At 39.0% G+C, this 18,391-nt stretch overlaps 1 protein-coding gene across 1 annotated transcript in view; it reads right to left on the reverse strand.

Annotated features, from left to right (window-relative positions):
• Positions 1-6,539: 6,539 nt before the first annotated feature.
• The window catches only part of LOC149228159 (uncharacterized), a 47,977-nt gene continuing 36,125 nt past the window's right edge, over positions 6,540-18,391 (reverse strand). Inside the window, exons 2-8 of the mRNA XM_089378063.1 lie at positions 9,805-9,870; positions 9,266-9,589; positions 9,026-9,132; positions 8,454-8,730; positions 8,191-8,252; positions 7,979-8,060; positions 6,540-6,962 (exon numbers count right to left, since the gene is read on the reverse strand). Coding sequence (XP_089234189.1) covers positions 6,829-6,962; positions 7,979-8,060; positions 8,191-8,252; positions 8,454-8,730; positions 9,026-9,132; positions 9,266-9,589; positions 9,805-9,870 — 1,052 coding nt within the window. The 3' untranslated portion in view covers positions 6,540-6,828. The remainder of the gene's footprint in view (positions 6,963-7,978; positions 8,061-8,190; positions 8,253-8,453; positions 8,731-9,025; positions 9,133-9,265; positions 9,590-9,804; positions 9,871-18,391) is intronic.

Consider the following 18,391-nt stretch of genomic DNA (forward strand, 5'->3'; position numbering starts at 1 on the left):
GGTTGCATGAGAACGCACAAAGGGTCATTGGGCTACACGAAACAAAGTTAGACTTAGTTGTTGAATTGTTGGTTGTGCAAGCCAACAAGGCTGCACGAACCAAACAAGTTTCGACTGTTGGCTATTTTGGCGAGGTCGTGCGAGCTAGGCTACACGAACCAAGCCAAATTGAAGTTGACTTGGGCTGCAAGGATCAGGCTAGTTTTGTAAATTGTTGTAAACTTGAATTGTTGAAGTAATTAAGGGGAATTGTTCAAGAGTTCCCCCTCCCATGTTATATTGTTGTTGCATTGTATATTGATGATGTTATATTGTTGAAGTGTTTACTATTATGATAGACTGTTGATGTCAAAGATTATTAATAAAGTCAATGAAGTAAAGATTGTAAAATTGGCTAAGCATTGGAAAGTTGATTGAAGGGTTATCGTACCGAGATTGCTTGAGACGGTTTCTGCTAAGTCAAGATAGTAACTTCACAAAAAAAGTACGTAGCATAAAGGCATAGACTGGGCAAGTAACCATAGGTTGGTCTATCCCTTAAGAAGAAAATGTCCCAGTGTTGCACACCATGATGAGTCAATGGGCTTAGACTTGTGCGACTACTATGGGGGCATGAGAGTTGGTATCATAGCACCAAGTCTAAGCTTGGGGAGCCGTTTGGTTGAAGTGTAGAAAGTGGCACGACAACCACTAACATGAGAGTTGCAATAGAGGTTGTGTTGAGCAATCGAAGTTCTTGTAGAAGGGACTTGGTTGGATGTTGGACAACAAGATGTCAGGTTATCAGGAGATTGATTCTTGGAGAGTTAAGATACAACAAAGTCGTGAAAGCTGGAGTTCTCAGTGGACCTTTAGTTGGGAGGAGACTTCGATGAAGGAAGGGACCAACAGAGAAACAAATATGATGAAGTTAGTTGTTCTTCATCGAGACTTTGTTGAAGTTAAGAAGAGTTATTGATAGACTTTTGATGACATGAAGGTTTCGATGAGAATATGATTTATTTGAGATGAAGAGTTGAGGATACAATCATCGAAGTCATGCATGCGCAACCAAAGTTGGCAAGCTGAAATAAATAACCAAAGTCATGCACACTTTGCAGAAGTTGAGGGTGTCCACCCAAGCGAAGATAGACATTGTGCGAGGATGTCATGTAGGGACATCGAGCAGAGGTGTCATGCAAAGGCATCGTGTAAGTGGAGACACTTGTGGCGTGGGTTGAGTATGATGAGACTTAGCCATTGCAAGTCGATTTGGTATGGGTGATTGTTCCATGAAGGACCCTCTTGGAGAAGGCAAACTTGAGCATCTATGGAGGTTGTTGGTCTAAGGACGAAGGGCAGCACATAGAGGAGATCATGAGGCGAGTGGAGACTTGCCTCCATAGAGATGAGAGCATCATATCCGAGAGGTGGAGTTTTCTTCATGGACTTGTATGTGGGATGATGAGTTTTTTAGTTGGACTATGCATGACAATGAGCATATGTTTGAGTTGTGTATGCAGATGAGCAGCATTTGGATGAGCGTGGAGGATGTCTTGATGATGATTATGGATGTGACGAGAGTGTTGGAAAAACAACCAATGACGATGTGAAGAGGTGCATCTTCATGAGTTGGATACGACGGTTGGACAAATCATCCAATCAATTTGAGTCATGAGGGCCAACAATGCGTTGAGATATATCGAATTTGAGTTGGAGTATGGCAACATAGTTCACAGAGATGTGGTTGGTATGATGTGAGTTGTGATTGATGCATTGCAGTCAAGTTGGAGAAGTTGAGTTGAAGCAGTGTGGATGATGATTGTGAGTTTGAGAGGTCTTCTACCATAGAGCATTGCTTTCCAAGAGAGCGAGGAGGAGTCGTGCAGGTTGATGGGCCTTGACAGAGGTTCAATTGATGAAGTTCACTTGAGAGATGAGGCGAAAGCAATTGCCTAAATGATTAGGGGATATTTATTCCATGATGATGTTGGTGAGGTGATTGCCACTTTGTGATAGTTGAGACTTGGCAAAGAAGGTTGTCGAGTGGTATGTTGTCGAGGACGACAACCACTTTAGAGTGAGGGAGGATGCCAAGCCCTTGGCCTGAGCATGCCCAAGTTGGCTTAAGTTGGCTTAAGCCAACTTGGAAAGTTGTGCGACAGGACCACTGAGACCTACGATGGGTGCCTTATATTAAACAAGGGCACTTGTGCGATGAGACTTGCGATGGAAGAGTTGGACAAAGTTTGCGATGAGGTCGCACGATGGGGCGATGGACCATGTATGATGGGAAAGACACCCATGCGCAGGCATGAAGCAAACAAGTTGGAACAAAGGTCGTGCGGTGGAAGGTATTATGCAACACAAGTGTGGGCCGTGAAGGCGTTGGACGTGTTTGGGCAAAGACACAAGTCGACACAACGAAGATGTGGGGGTCAACTTGAGTTGGCACGACCACCCCAACCACGAGCAAGAATGCATATAAGTTGGCAAACTGTGCAAATTGTAGAAATATGGTGATAGAATTGCGACTGCTCAAGAAATTTAATCTAAATCAAGAGACACAATTCTACTCTCCTGCTTTGCGGAAATTAATTCACAACTTAGAACAACATTCGCAAATATGCATCAATCACATACACAAGTACACAGATTTATCTTGGGGAAACCAACTGGTAAAAACCCCTTAAGATTGTTTACAATAGTCAGATGAATAGAGAATGCATTACAATTGCTTGCTCGCTCTGAGCTCAACCTGCAAGTGAATAAATGTTCTATGTGCTCAATGAAAAGCTTTGACCCAAACTTAGTCAATTTCTGCCTCCACTTGAGCTCCTATTTCCTTGCGCAAATCCTGAGAAAATTGGCCCCTATTCTTTAAGGAATTTCCTCCAAATTGATTGCACAGTTCCCAAAGATTGATCAATGATTGTATGCAACACGTGTACACTCAAGACTAGTTTACAAATAATGTTACACTGCCTTGGAATCTCCACCACAGTTGAGCAATTCGAATTCCTTACATGCATGAGCTATTTTTGGTTGATTGATCGGTTAACTAAATGCTCTGAGTTAGAGTATTATCCTACTGCACAACTGACCTCCAACTATTTCTATTAATTGTTAAAACTAGTTTAACTTAGTACAACTAGAAATAACTGAACTAAATTGCTACAAATTAGCAATCAACACATGCAAACTGAACTCCAAGCCCACTAACTCAAATTTACTAAGCTAACTGAGTGACAAGAGCCATGTCACCTGAATTAACTGCATCTAAGTTGTCTGCTGATGTGAAATTTTCAAATTTTCTCAATTTGACCAAGGCTAAGTCAAATTGAGCCTTTCTCGCTACACTTCTCAACACAAATGAGGAAGGCATCAACTCCATCTAGTGAAACAAGCAAGAAAAGACAAAATCACAAGTACAAAGGAGCTCACACAACGTGAGCCAAGAAGTATTCGAGAAAGGAAAAACAAAACGAAGGCTAAGTAAGGTCTCAAGACGCACAAATTGAAGGAATGAGTGAGCATGAGAGAAGGCATGCAAGATTCTGTTGGGTTTTGGTTCGTGACTTCTATGGGTTTTTTTGTGAAGGTCGAATGGCTGAAGTCTTGGGTGGGTTTCTATTTTCAATTAAAGTGAGAGTTGAAACATTGCACGTGATCTTGTTTGGTTGCAACCATTGGTTGGTCGTGCGAAACAGGGAGGGTTGCACGAACCAAACCAAGGATTATCATACAAGTTGGTTGTTTGAATGGTCGTGCGAGCTGCAGGGCGCTCAAAGGGGCATTGCGCTGCATAGAACGAAGTTGGACTTGACTATTGGATTATTGGTCGTGCGAGGCAAACAAGGTACACGAACCAAACAGGTTACAATTGTAGGTTGTTTGGGCAAGGTCGTGCGAGCTGGGTTGCACGAGCCAAGGCAAACTGTAGTTGACATGGGTAGGTTGTGCGAGCTGGGTTGCACGAGCCAAGGCAAACTGTAGTTGACATGGGTAGGTTGTGTGAGCTACTAGGGTTGCACAGATCAAGCCAATTTTGTAAATTGTTGTAAACTTGAATTGTTGAAGTAATTGAAGTAATGGGAATTGTTTGGCAATTCGCCCTTCCATGTTATATTGTTGTTGCAGTGTACATTAATGATGTTCATGCTATTATATTGTTGAAGTTTGTTAAAGTCGAGCTACAATAGACTATTGAATGTGATAGATTATTAATCAAGTAAGTAAATGAAGTAAAGATTGTAAAATTGGTTGTATTGGAAAGTTGACTGAAGGGCTATCATACTGGGGTTACTTGAGACGATTTCTTCCAAGTCAAGATAATGACTTCACGAAAAAATCTCATAGGCTAAAGGCGTAGTCCAGGTAAATAATCTTAAGTTGGTCTATCCCTTAAGGAGAAAACGTGTCGATATCGCACGCCATGTTGAGTCAACAAGCTTAGACTTGTGCGACTACCATGGGGTCGTGACACTACCCAATACACACGTACCACACTCTCACGACACCTTCAGTTGTATATATAATGGGATAATCACCTAACGACTAACCTTGGCATGATTTAATACCAAGCTAAAGCTTTGATCCTCCAAAATGTGTCCCTCTCTCAACACCTTGGATGCATGGTACCAAGCTAGAGCTTTCATCCTCCAAAAATATGTCTTTCTCAAAACCTTGGATATATGGTGCACTAACCACCTAACTTAACATCTAAATGTTAAGTTGGTAACAGACCTTGAATTGGATATATGGTTCATTAACCACCTAACATCTAAATGTTAAGTTGGTAACAGACCTTGAATTGGATATATGGTTCATTAACCACCTAACATCTAAATGCTACATTGGTAACATATCACGGTGTTTATGTCCACTAACATATAAAAGATATACTAAACCAGAACATTCATTCTCTAACAACAATTTGTGTCCAAAATAAAGCCTAAAATGACATCCAACAATTATTTACTTGATTAGTTTAACTATCGACAAACAAAAATAATATAATCCAATTTTCACCAACCGAAATTCACATCTAGGTACACATCACCTTCAACCAAACTCACTGTAGTATAGTTCTGTCAATATCACTACAACCATTCTAAAAATAAACTAGCAGAAAAAATCAATGTTACATTCTTAATAGTCCTAGGTTGAAGAAATTTTTGCAGTCCACGGTAGTTTATTAAGTACTTGCAAGCAAACACTAATATATTTACAAACAACAATAATATAATTCAATTTTCACAAACAGAAATCCATAACTAGGTACGCATCACCATCAAACAAACTCACAGTGGCATAGTTGGGTCAAGATCACTACAACCATTCTAAAAATAAACTAGTGGAAAAAATCAATTTTCACAAACAAAAATTCAGAACTAGATACACATCACCATCAATCAAACTCAATGGCATAGCTGTGTGTCAAGATCACTACAACTATTTTGAAAATAAACTGTGGGGAAAAAACCAACGTTACATTCTCGTTAGTTCTAGCTTGAAGAAATTGTTCTAGTCCAAAAGCCTATTTTGATGTGTAGCATGTATGTCTACAAATATATTAGCGTTTGCTTGCAAGTACTTAATAACCTACCCTATATTTAAAATGGGGCTCTCGCACTTAACTGCAATGTTTCACATCTTTGATATGTGAGAGATAACATGTCAATAATATGGTCTTGTGCTAAAACAAGGCAGAAAATACTTGGGTGACATCCCCAAGCATTGATGGCATCCCTGCATACCATGGTGCCACAAGATGCCTCATAAAAGCATAATTCTTAATAAAGTAAACAATATATATATATATATATATACAGAGAGAACTTATATTATATATATATATATATATATATATATATAAAACTTAAATTATATATATATATATATAGATGTTTTCAGCCCTAGATCTATACAAATGTCAGTACTAAGATCAATACTTCATCCTTGGGAAATAAACACTCTACTTTTCAAACATAAAATAGTAAATATTGTTGAAATATTCAAGGCATGCTCACTCTACTGGTGAAACATAAAAAGTAAATATTGTTGAAACCTTCAAGGCATGCTCACATATACTATGACACATTAACAATTGCATGAATAATTAATGCACACTAACAATCATATATCCTCGTTGGCAAGATTACATGACAAAATAGAACCAAATCCAGACGAGGAATACAACTTGAAAGAGCGAGTTCATTAAATTACCCTACTCTGGAGAAAACAAATCTGCCAATGCTGCACTACATGATCCTAAGTTGAAGGACTACGCCAGACCAAATAGCAAAAAACGAAAACCACAACGAGAGAAACTTCCATGCATTATGAAGACTTTTCTAGAAATAAATTCAATCTAACAATAGATTGGAGGAAATCAACAAGTTTTCTTCCTAGGTTTTTCACTAAATAGGGTTTGTTGAATTAATTTTCTTTTCACTTAAAAGTTGAAATTACAAGGATTTAATATAAATCCATTCAGTCGTCAGTAATAAAGATGTATAACCACCCAAGTTTCAACAAAAGCTCGCAAACAAAAAGGCTTCTACTAATGTCTAAACTCACAATTAAATAAAATTAAACATCCCCGTGTACCAAAATAAGGCCCGACAGAAAGGTCATCACACTCTTAGTTTTTAAAGAGATAAACGGAAGGTAGAGGGAATATCCAACAGATACCTGAAGTAACCAGCAGCTAGGGCAGTCACCTCCAATGTGCTAAATGGCAATATATGTTATTCATGTCATAAATCTATATGTTTTGCAAGTATTGTTTGTGCGCTGCATCTTTCAGAAGTTCAACCATTAAAGAGATATTTAAAGTGGGACAAATCAAGCCCTGTAACCACGATTGGGATAGCGTCCACCTCGTGGCTCCTCATGATGAGAACCTTTGCGACTAGAATATAGTGAAAATGATATCCGTAAAGTCCCGGAATTGGGGTCCTGTTCATCAAATTTATACCCTGGAAAACTAAACATAATCAGATGTGATGCCATATTTAAATGAATAGCATAACAAGGGAAAATATAGAAGCTCATACATAATTGATCTTCAAATTCACAAAATACAGTAAATAGTGTTCAATAAAGATTTGAAAAACTTGTGATAAACAAAAATATTCTTCAACCCTTTTTCACAAACTGTCAAATATATTACATTAATTTTTTTATTTTAAATAATACCAAAGAGTCATTATAAAGGGAGGACATTATTATGTCTAAAACCCCTCTGCAAAAGAATGACAGTATAACCAAAGATATCAAATACGGTGTTTGCTATGGCTATAGGCACAGGACATTGCAACTAGATCAGGTGGTAATTGACAATTTCCTTAGAGTTGGATAATACACTACCAGAGTTTGATATATGCTATAATCTAAGTTTTCTATTGGTGAGTAATCAGCATTTTCTTGTAAACATACTTTCCCCTGTCCTACTAACCCATATGTTACACTGTAATCCATAAATTAGAAGAAAAAATATTAAAAACTCAACTCATGGAAACCATGGCTGCAATATATCTGTATGCAAAATTAATGCTCCAAAGTACAATTAAGTGAAGCATGACTAACTCTGCCTCTTCAGATTATAGCCTTTCCTCTCAGATACATAATTAATAATTATATCTCTATAAAAACAATGAGACCGCATGGTTTCCTATTTTAAACATGTTTTCTTTGAAATACTAAGCAGGATAGTAAAATGAATTCGAAAGAAAATAATGAAATTCCAATGAATCTAGCAGATATTTGTTTACTAGTTTCCTCTATGCACTCATGATGTGTAGCCAAAGAAAAATGCCCATTAACAAAACATAATTACCCAATAAAAACACACCCAATGAACTGGTTACAAAATAGAGCTATCCTTTGGCCAACAGAAGGAAAACTGCATTGTGATTTAAACTGAAAATCCTGGAGAATACCAAGATTTTCATGAAGATAGTTGTACCAAAGAAATAAGCTGTCAATGACTTACCCTGTAAAGCCTCTCGAGCAATAGCAGCATGCCTTAAGTCATTAAATTCAACAAAGCATAGGAGAGTCTTTTCTCCTCCAGGCTGTCAATTTCAAATTGGTAGCTCAGTGACCGCAGAAATTTAAGTATGAAATGTGCCCCATGAAAGAGTATAGAGCGCAAAATACACCATACAAAAAAAATCATGGAAAATGCATCTAACAAGCACCTACCTTTTTAGGCTCCTTATGGACAATTCGCACCTCTTTGTATCCAATAAATGGACGAAAGATATCTTTAAAACTATTAAGAAACCAACTTCTTTTGTTAATAATTCCAACAAAGTAAACAAAAAAAACAGCCAAGCAAGAAAAGACCAAACCGATTATAATACTATGCCCTAAATCCAGCATGAACTTGTAATTATATTAACTAGTATCAGGTAATGTGTCTCTAACAAGAATCATTTAAATTGAAGCTAAAGTTGTAAGGATACGAGCTGCTTCTCTACTGGTGCAATCTAAAGGAAGTCCATCAATAAACAGTACTGGTTCTCGAGCAGAATCTGCACCTCCACCTGTCGGTGCAACATCCCGACCATGTTCATCACGACCAAGAGGCTCCTGCAGGCTACCCATTCCTCTATCAAATCGTGAGCCTGAACCGATCAGAGATGTATCATCAAAGCTATCACTGGCAACCCTCTTGAATCCAGCACCAGGGATGGTTCCTCCAAAATCATTTGGATGCATCCCACCTGTTCCATTGATAGTCTGGGTTTACAAAGGCAAAAAGTGACAGATCGTTAAATATACCATGTAAGCATAGGATTATAGTAAAGTTACTATGTAGCCATGTAGGTTTTTCATCTAGCAAACAGCTGAGGATATATTACAGACTTATTCATGACTATCAAACAAAAGAGGTGCTCAGAGATCAAACTAAACCAATACTACTAAACTGACACTACATTATCGAACTTGCATGAGATATCAACTCTAATATGATCATATTTGAGCATATAAACAATAAAAAGGAACAGCAAAAAACAAGCATCAAAGAATATACCTTGTCCCTGAATAAATCTCTGCCACCTGCAAGAGGATCCCGCTCTCTCCAACCAGCAGAAAGAGCAGGAATGTCACGATCACGATCACGATCATCATAGTGTCGTTCTAGGAAAAAGGGTTCATAGAAATGTTCATCAGCTTGTCAAGTTCAATATGAATCAAGTTCTTGTACTTTAGTCTAAATTTAACAAATAATACCACTTCACCCTACTATTGGAGTCAAGTTAGCATTCTCTACCTGAAGGCAATAAAGCCCGTCCCTCTGTGCGAAGAGACCTATAGGAGTCAAGTTCATGATCTCTGACTGAGGATATTAAATCTCGACCGTCTATTCGAGGCCTATAGGAGTGAATATCATGTTCTCTGCCTGACGATAATAAATCCCGTCCCTCCATTCGAGTTCTATAGGAGTCAAGATCATGTTCTCTGCCTGAGGATAGTAAATCACGTCTGTCTGTTTGAGCATGTCCATAAGGATCAAGTTGATGGTCTCTACCTGCAGATAGTAAATCACGTCCTTCCATACGAGGAGGTCCATAGGGGTCAAGTTCACGTTCTCTTCCTGAAGATGTAAAAACAACAGGATTCCCTTGTTATTACAAACCAAAGCACAAATACAAGATGAGTAAGTTTAGAGCAACTGTGAAGGCAAAGAAAGTAGTTAAACACAATTGAAGCTTGAGTGGTAAAAGTCAAGATCATGTTCTCTGCCCAAGGATAACAGATCTCGTCTGTACATTTGAGCAGGTCCATAAGGATCAAGTTGATGGTCTCTACCTGCAGACAGCAAATCACGTCCTTCCATGTGAGGAGGTCCATAGGAATCAAGTTCGCGTTCTCTTCCTGAATAACAAAAACGAACAGGATTGGCTTGTTATTGATATCACAAAAAGAGTATAAATAATGGTTATGCATGCTTTGGGGCATCCGTCAAGAACAGGACAAAGGCTGAATTAAGGGATATACAGCAGTTAAACATGGTTGAAGCTTTTGTGGTAAAACTGAAGAAACAAGAATGCAAATAATACTAACAGAAAATTATAACAAGATAACATAAGAGACGCATCAAAAAGAAACTACATGCAAAATAATCTTACCTGGTAAGTAGAACAGGAAAATACAAGACACTATAAGACATTATAAAATAGAATGCAAAACACAACATATCATCAAAAATCAACTATCTAAAATACAATCAAAATCACATAATCGTACATCCAATATAATGACTGGCTCCTGGGGCCTTTAGGAGTCCATAGAATAACCGAGCCTCCTTCAAATGCATCCGCTGCTATTCAAACTAAGTACAAGAAAGGTGAGACAAAACCTAAAAAGATTATTGTTGATTCTATTCATAAGCCTTTGGTTGCATATATTTCTGATTTGGAAACATCTAAGGAGATGTATGAAACACTGGTTGGGATGTTCAAAGTGAACAATGCAAATCAAATTCTCTTTCTCAAGAACAAGTTGAAAGACATCAAGATGGATAGAGGAGAATCCATCCAATCCTACTTCATGAGGATCACCGAGATCAAGAATGATCTCTTATCTATTGGAGAAGTCATTGGTGACAGGGAACTCTCTCTTATTGCACTTGGGGGCCTTACAAGAGATTGGGATGTGTTCAACACTACCATTCTTAACAATGACAGGATTCCGAGATATGAGGAACTATTGGCCAGATGCACTCAAGAAGAAATAAGGATGATGGAACGAGACAAGCCCTCAAATGGAAACAATCCTACTGCCTTCTCCGCTCATTCTAGAAGAAGAAACAATGTTGGTCCAAGGAATCAAGGACAAGGGTTCAAGCAGGGATTCAAAGAAGGAAGAAAAGGAAGATGCTTCAATTGTAACAAGTTTGGCCACTTTGCTAGAGAGTGTCCTCACAAGAAGGATACTCCACGAGATGATGACAACAATAACAACAACAACTTCAAGGGCAATGGCAATCGAAGGAACAACAGGTTCAACAACAAAGGAAAGAGGAATGCTCCTGCTGCTCAAAATGGAGGTGGTCGTCCTCCCAAGAAGTCAAGAAACTCTAGGTATGATGAAGTTAATGTTGCAAAGAAAAATGAATTTTATCTTATTTCTGCCCTTTCCACCGCCTCTCCTCTGGATACATTGGACCATTGGTTGATTGATAGTGGTGCCTCAAGGCACTTCACTGGGTATAAAGAAGCTCTCTCAAACTTGGTTGAGAAGAAGACAAATATGGAGATCATACTTGGGGACAATACCACCTATCCCGTGAAAGGAATTGGGACCGTGACTCTTCACTTAAATCAAGGTCAAACCCTTCACCTACAAGAAGTGCTATATGTACTAGACTTGAAAAAGAACTTGGTTTATATTTTTGCGATGGAAGATAAAGGTTTTAAGGTGTCATTCGTTGATAGGAAGGTTCGTCTTTGACAAAGGAATCCAAGAGATGCATTCACTCTAGGATTCAGGATTGAAGGTCTCTATCAAGTTGGAGGAAGTCCGTTAGAAGCTATGATTTGTGACACCTCTCTTCAATCCGAATTATGGCACTGAAGATTTGCTCACCTTCAATTTAAAACCTTACCCGATGTAAGGAAGATGGTCACAGGGATGCCGAATTCAACTTGAATCATGAAGGTGTCTGTCAAGGATGTGAAGCTGGAAAACACACCAGGGGACCATTCCCCTCAAGTGAGACTCAAACCACTGATATTCTTCAATTGGTCCATTCTGATCTATCAAGTATGATGCTCGCTACATCTTTGGGTGGATATTTGTATTATGTTATTTTTATGGATGACTTCTCTTGCAAAACATGGATTTATTTCTTAAAGGAGAAGAACAAAGCATTCAAATGGTTCCTCTCCTTCAAAGCCTTGGTCGAAAATCCAACAGGGAAGATGATCAAAGTTCCAAGGACCGATAATGGGACCGAATACGAGTCTAATGAATTCAAAGACTATTATAGAGAAGCCAGCATTAAGAGGGAGACTACAACCACTTATACTCCTGAACAAAATGGTGTTGCTGAAAGGAAGAATCATACTATCATCGAAGCTACTCGGGCTATGATTCATGATCAAGGTCTTCCGAAGTTCTTATGGGGAGAAGTTGCCAACACCGTTGTGTATATCCAAAATCGATGCCCACATCAAGCTTTGGATTTCAAGACACCCGAAGAAGTATTCACCAGTAAGAAACCTGATGTTTCTCATTTTAGAATTTTTGGATGTTCCATATACTTTCATGTGCCGAAAGAGAAAAGAAACAAACTAGATGCATCTAGGAAAAAAGGAACATTCGTGGGCTACAGTGAAACTTCAAAGGCATATAGAATCTATGTGTGTGGTCAAAGGGAAGTGGAGTTAAGTGGAAGTGGAGTTAAGTCATGATGTCACTTTCGATGAAGATTCTGCACTTAGAAAGATTCGAGATCTTCCTATTCCTAGGAAGGCCAATGATGATGTTGAAGCAGAAAAGCAGGATGAATCTTTGTCCGATGTACCTATGCCCGATGTTGAAGGACCGATGGATCCCATTGATCCACCTCCTTGTGAGCCCTCTACTACAAGAGAAGAGGCTTTTGTGGCTTAAAAATACTAATGAAGATGCTGAGAAACGCATTGCACCAAGAGGGACATTCCGTGAAAGCAAGTCGTCGAATAGGTACCAAGGGTACTTAGCTGTCATGAGTACTATTGTACAATCTAAGCCTCGAACATTCGCAGAAGTTGTGAAGCAACAAGATTGGAAGGATGTGATGAACGAAGAATATGAATCAATCATGAAGAATGATGTCTGGGATGTAGTTCCTAGACCCAAGGATAAGTCTATGGTCACTTTGAAATGGCTCTACAAGATCAAACACGGAGCTGATGGGAGTGCTAAGAAATTCAAGGCCAGATTTGTAGCTCAAGGCTTCTCTCAAAAGGAAGGAGTAGACTATGATGAGATATTTGCGCCAGTTGCTCGATATACCACCATTCGTTTGATCATAGCCCTTGCTGCCTCGCCAGGATGGAACCTTCATCAGATGGATGTCAAAACTACCTTCTTGCATGGTTCGCATAAGGAGGAAGTATATGTGGAACAACCTGAGGGGTTCGAAGTTCAAGATCGTGGGACACATGTATGCAAGTTGAAAAAAGCCCTCTACGGGTTGAAGCAAGCCCCTAGGGCTTGGTATGAGAGGATCGATAGTTATCTTATGAAGTTGGGGTTTACAAGAAGCGATGTTAACCTGAACCTATGCTTCAAGGTTGAAAAGGACAGACGCCTCATTTTGGTCCTTTATGTGGATGACCCTCTCATTCATCAAATGCAAGAGGGAGTTGGCTTCTAAGTTCGAGATGAAGGACCTAAGACTAATGCATTATTTCCTAGGGTTGGAGGTCTGGCAAAAGCTAGGTGAGATTCTCCTTTCTCAAGGAAAATATACTGTGAAGCTACTTGAGAGATGTGGGATGGTGGACTGCAAATCTGTGACTACTCTAATGTGGAAGTGCTACTAGGCCCGAATTAGCGAACCCTACTGAGTTTCGTCAACTCGTGGGGGCACTAATGTTCTAGGTCAACTCTCGTCCTGACATATGCTTCGTTGTGAACACGTTGAGTCAATATATGGTCGAGCCTAATCACATTCATTGGATTGCTGCCAAGAATCTCTTGAGATATCTCTGGGGCACTATCCATTATGGTCTGAGATACACTGCCGAGAATTTGAGGCTACATGGATATTCAGATGTTGACTAGGTTGGCAGTGTGGTGGATCGTAAGAGCACATCTAGGTGTTGCTTCTCTTTGGGGTCTGCTTCTATATCTTGGATGAGCAGGAAGCAGAAATCGGTTGCACTAAGCACCGTCGAGGCCAAATACATTGTTGCGAGTATGGCCTATTGTGAAGCAATCTGGTTGAGGAAGCTCTTCAGTGAGCTATTTGAGCACGTGCTAGATACGACCGTGATCTTCTGTGACAACTAGAGTGGGATTCGTTTATCAAAGAATCCCGTGTTCCACGACCGCTCCAAGCACATTGATATCAGGTACCACTTTATCCGAGATATGGTACAACGGGGAGCAGGTAGGCTCCAACACATCAAGACAGATGAGTAAGTTGCTGACATTCTCACGAAGCCTCTCGAGAAGGTCAAATTCTTATTCTTCCGAGAGAGACTTCGATTCATAGAATGACCCTCCTTATGTGCAGGGTGAGTGGTTCACCTTCCCCTGTGATACCCCATTATGGTTGACATGTGTGTAGGGCGAGTGGTTCACCTTCCCCTACCCAGACACATGCATGTAGGTTGAGTCCTTCCCCTACAGTTGACATATGCATAGGATGAGTGGTTCACCTTCTCCTATGGCATATGAGCAAGATGAATGGTTCACATTCTCCTGTTGATGCCCCGACACACATCATACCCATAGAGTCTAGGACTCATGGGAAGTACCACTCATCTGGCCAAGATTTGGGAAAAGTTAGTAGGGACCATAGCACTACCGATGGTTGAATCGTGTATTGTCATACTCCATATGACTAGGATGCATGGGTGTTCAACAACTTGATCTAGGATCAAGGACTGACTTTAGTCAATGGAGAGTTGTATGATACACTCTCGAACACTTCTTCTTCATTATTACTTCAAGGTTTAGCAGAGCAGAGCAGTGATGGCATGATGGTTCAGGATGTCAGGTTGGCACGATGATGGATTGGCAGGTGGAATTCTCCCTAGCTGAGAGGGAGCGTTAAAATTGACAACTAGGGCCAAATTCCACCTTAGGACAGCTCATATGATGGAGATGATTATTGCATTGGATTCCTCTTTCGGAGAGGTATAATTTTGATCTAAAGATCATCTCATTCTGACAAGCAAAAATGGAATTATGAATTTATTTCTCCTATGGACAAATTGTCAAGGTCGGCTCCAATCAACTGTAAGCTCTTGAAGTCCAACAGATGTGTCTCTTCACCCTCAATGTTGTGTATAAATAGGAGAGACCTTTTCCTCATTTGGACATCATCATCTCATCACATCTTCTTCTCTCTCGTTTGGGTCAAACATCATTGGAGGCTTCTCTCTCTCATTTTTGCACATGTGGCTGGGCAGCTCCTTTTCTTCTTCGCACATGTGGCAAGCGGCTGAATTTCTGGGCAGAACAGACTGTTGACTAGCGTTGACTGAGGAGTGTTTGACTTGAATTGACTTCAATTTTTGGGCCAGATTTCTGATTTCTCTAGGCCACATTCTTTGGCATAGAAATCGAGGCATTTGGAGGTGGTTAACCAATGTTGACTTCAGGTTTGACTGCAGAAAATTACAGCAGACTTTCTCTCTCCTTTGACTGGGTTTGACCGAAGATTTTGAGCTGACTTTGACTCTCTTGGAAGGCTGATTTGGACTGCTGTTTGGAGGATGTTTTGGGGCAGCTTTGACCACCGTTGACTTTCTGGTTAGGGCTGATTTGACTGCTGTTTTAGCAGATCTGTTTTGGGCTTATATTTGTACTCTCTCTCTCTCTGTTGAACTATTGAAGAATAATAAGAAGATTTGATCAAAGGGTTTCCCCACATTGGGGTTTGTCCCTGGCATGCGCCACATCTTGTGTCCTCTTGTCTTGGCTTGTCTTATGCATATGATTTTATGTTCTATCTGCATTTACTGTCAATGTTTATAAGTTAATGTGATTGCTACTAGATATAATTGGAATTTGTCATTGGGCTGTTAAAGGAACATTGAAGTAAATTGTCTTAAGCGTAGAACATACCATTGTTATCTAAAATTAACAGAATCGGATTTGGCCGAGCCAAATCCCTAGCCGGGTCAACTCGGTCGAAAGCCGGGCCAACTCGGTCGAAAAACTGGTCTGGTGGCCAGTTTGTTACCGAACCGGCCAAGTCGACCAAGTCGGACACTTGGCATGTTTGTTAAGGTGTTGTGGTTGGTGGATGGGGAAATATTGGCTATGGGCTTCATTTATGAGGCTATGGGTCAAGCAAGGGAACAAATAAAGGCAGCATACAAGGATAGAGTGGCTAGTACTGGTGCCTAGTGATGTTTTACAGTTTACTTTTGTTGTAGAGGCCATTTAGAGCCTCCTTGGTTATGTGTTGTTGTTTTGATCTCTATATCATGTATGTATTGGACAGTGCACTAGGTGCCATTTTGATATAATTTATATATTCATGAGCCTACTTTGATCATATGTTGTCTTCTCTCTATATTCTAATGCTTTGTGTTTGGAAACATGAATGAAAATGTTTAAAATTATGTTTTTCATAAAAAAAAAAATATTTAATGTATTTTTTACAACGACCAAGTCATTGAAATCAAACTGGTTGAGCCAATACCGAGTTGCAGTCAACCTTCGGTCGGTTCCGAACCCAAGTTGATGTTTTTAAACATTGGTTAACATTGGCTATAGGTTGTATGGTGCACTAAAACAGCCAAGTTTTGTTGTAACCTTTTTCTTGTTTTCACAGTGGGGCCTGGGCTATTTCCCCAATTTGGAAGCCCTTGTAAAGAGTAATTTTAATGAAAAGTTGATATTTGAAGGAAATAAAAATTCCTATGTTTGGAGATTGGTTCCTATAGCTTCCACTGATTTTTTTATTTCCAGTTAAATTTCCAGCAAGTGTATTTTATTCTATGAGTTGAAGAATTCAATATAAATTAATTTTTCAGTAAGGAAATCATAAGAAACAAATTTAGGGAGGTTGTTGGAATAGAGATTTTAACATCAAATTCTTCACTTTTAGCCTTTAGGTGAATTCAAGAGGCTTTCTAATGATTTCCAAATTCCAGCCATCAATGTGTGCACCCTTTGGTAGGTTGAGTTGTTACAAATCAAATGCTTTGAAAATTGGTTTACAAGTTAAAAACTAAAGAAGATTGGGCACTTCTCCTATAATACCCTAATTTTAACATTTTGTTGCAATAAAGTGGCATCTTAAGTTTGCAGATGGGATTTTGAGATAAATGGCTCCATTATAAGGATGTGTGACATATAAAATATTGTTTGAACATGTTATCCACCTCAAACAAAACCAAGCATTTTATGTGAATAAAGCTTAAGCGAATTCAATTACTTTCAAACACAAAAATATAAAAAGGGGTTATTAATTTGACGAGGTTAGAGACTTGAATAATGCATGTAAACAACTCTTCGACAAGCAGCATTTAACCATCCACCCCATCTCCCAAAAGCATGTCCCGCAAAGAAAGCACTCCCCAATGGAAGTGTTCCACCTTGTTTGGCCACAAACTAATTATCAAAGGTTGGAAAAGTTTCTTTTAGTAATAGAGTATAACCTAATGAATATCGTACGATATTGAATTGTCATTGATCCTACTAAGAGGGGCTAGAAAGGATTCACAAGTATAAAGCCACTAAGCATGCCCCGTGGAAACAAAGCACCCTATAAATGAATTATAGAACCTAAGTTCACTTGTCATATCAAGATCCCAACTCAAGGACTATATTTATGAGTTAATACCTACAATAAATTATTTTAATGACTTCATGTCAAAACAAGAGTATTAATTGGATATTGTGTATCTTTCCTTTGTCTAATATGTTGATGTTTGTAACTGGGACAGGAACTTCGACACAGGATTTGCGTCAAATGTGCGGGAAGTCATTTGAGTCCCTTCTATTTTGTAATTCACTTTATTAAAGTGAAGAGCCTTTTAATTTTAACTTATGAAATGTCTAATAAAGTGTAATTTAATTACACCAGTGATTTAGATAAATCTCCATTGTTGATCTCTAGTGAGATTGGGATTTAATCTCAATCATTTATCTCAATGAGAGGTTAGGTTGTGAAGACTTAGTCATCAACTCAAATTATAAAGGCGGGGCAAGATAAATGGAAAAGTGGCATAGTAGCTCAATTGCACAGAGGGCCTCAGGAGTTCACTCAGTGTGCAAGCCAAAAATAAGAGGGAAACAAAGCAACAAAGGGAAATCGACTTCAGCCAAATTTGTGGAGGTCGTACAATTTCAAGGAAGCGGTAGGCCATAAGATTAGGCGTAGAAGGAGAAGTTTAACCCAATAGAGGGCCATACGATCCCAAATGATTTTCAGAGTGCAAGTTGAATTTATATCAACATCATACAAGGTATCTACTAAAAAATTATTGTAGATTTTCTTTTCTAGTGGATAGAGTTTCCTTAGTTGAGAAGCCCTTGTAAATTTTGAGAGTGTTAATGAAAATTTGATTTGAAGGGCAATAAAAATTTGTTTATGTATTTGGAAATTTAGTTTGCTTTTGTTGATTTAATTTCCAACCATTGTGTGGTAAATTTTATAATCAAGTTCAAAATTAAAATTCAACAAGTTATTGTGCTTGAGATCATACGTGTTAAAATTGGC

Source organism: Pinus tabuliformis, chromosome J, assembly GCF_031772625.1.
Source record: "Pinus tabuliformis cultivar Carrire ecotype Pingquan chromosome J, CPIR1, whole genome shotgun sequence".
In the NCBI taxonomy this organism is placed as follows: Eukaryota; Viridiplantae; Streptophyta; class Pinopsida; order Pinales; family Pinaceae; genus Pinus; species Pinus tabuliformis.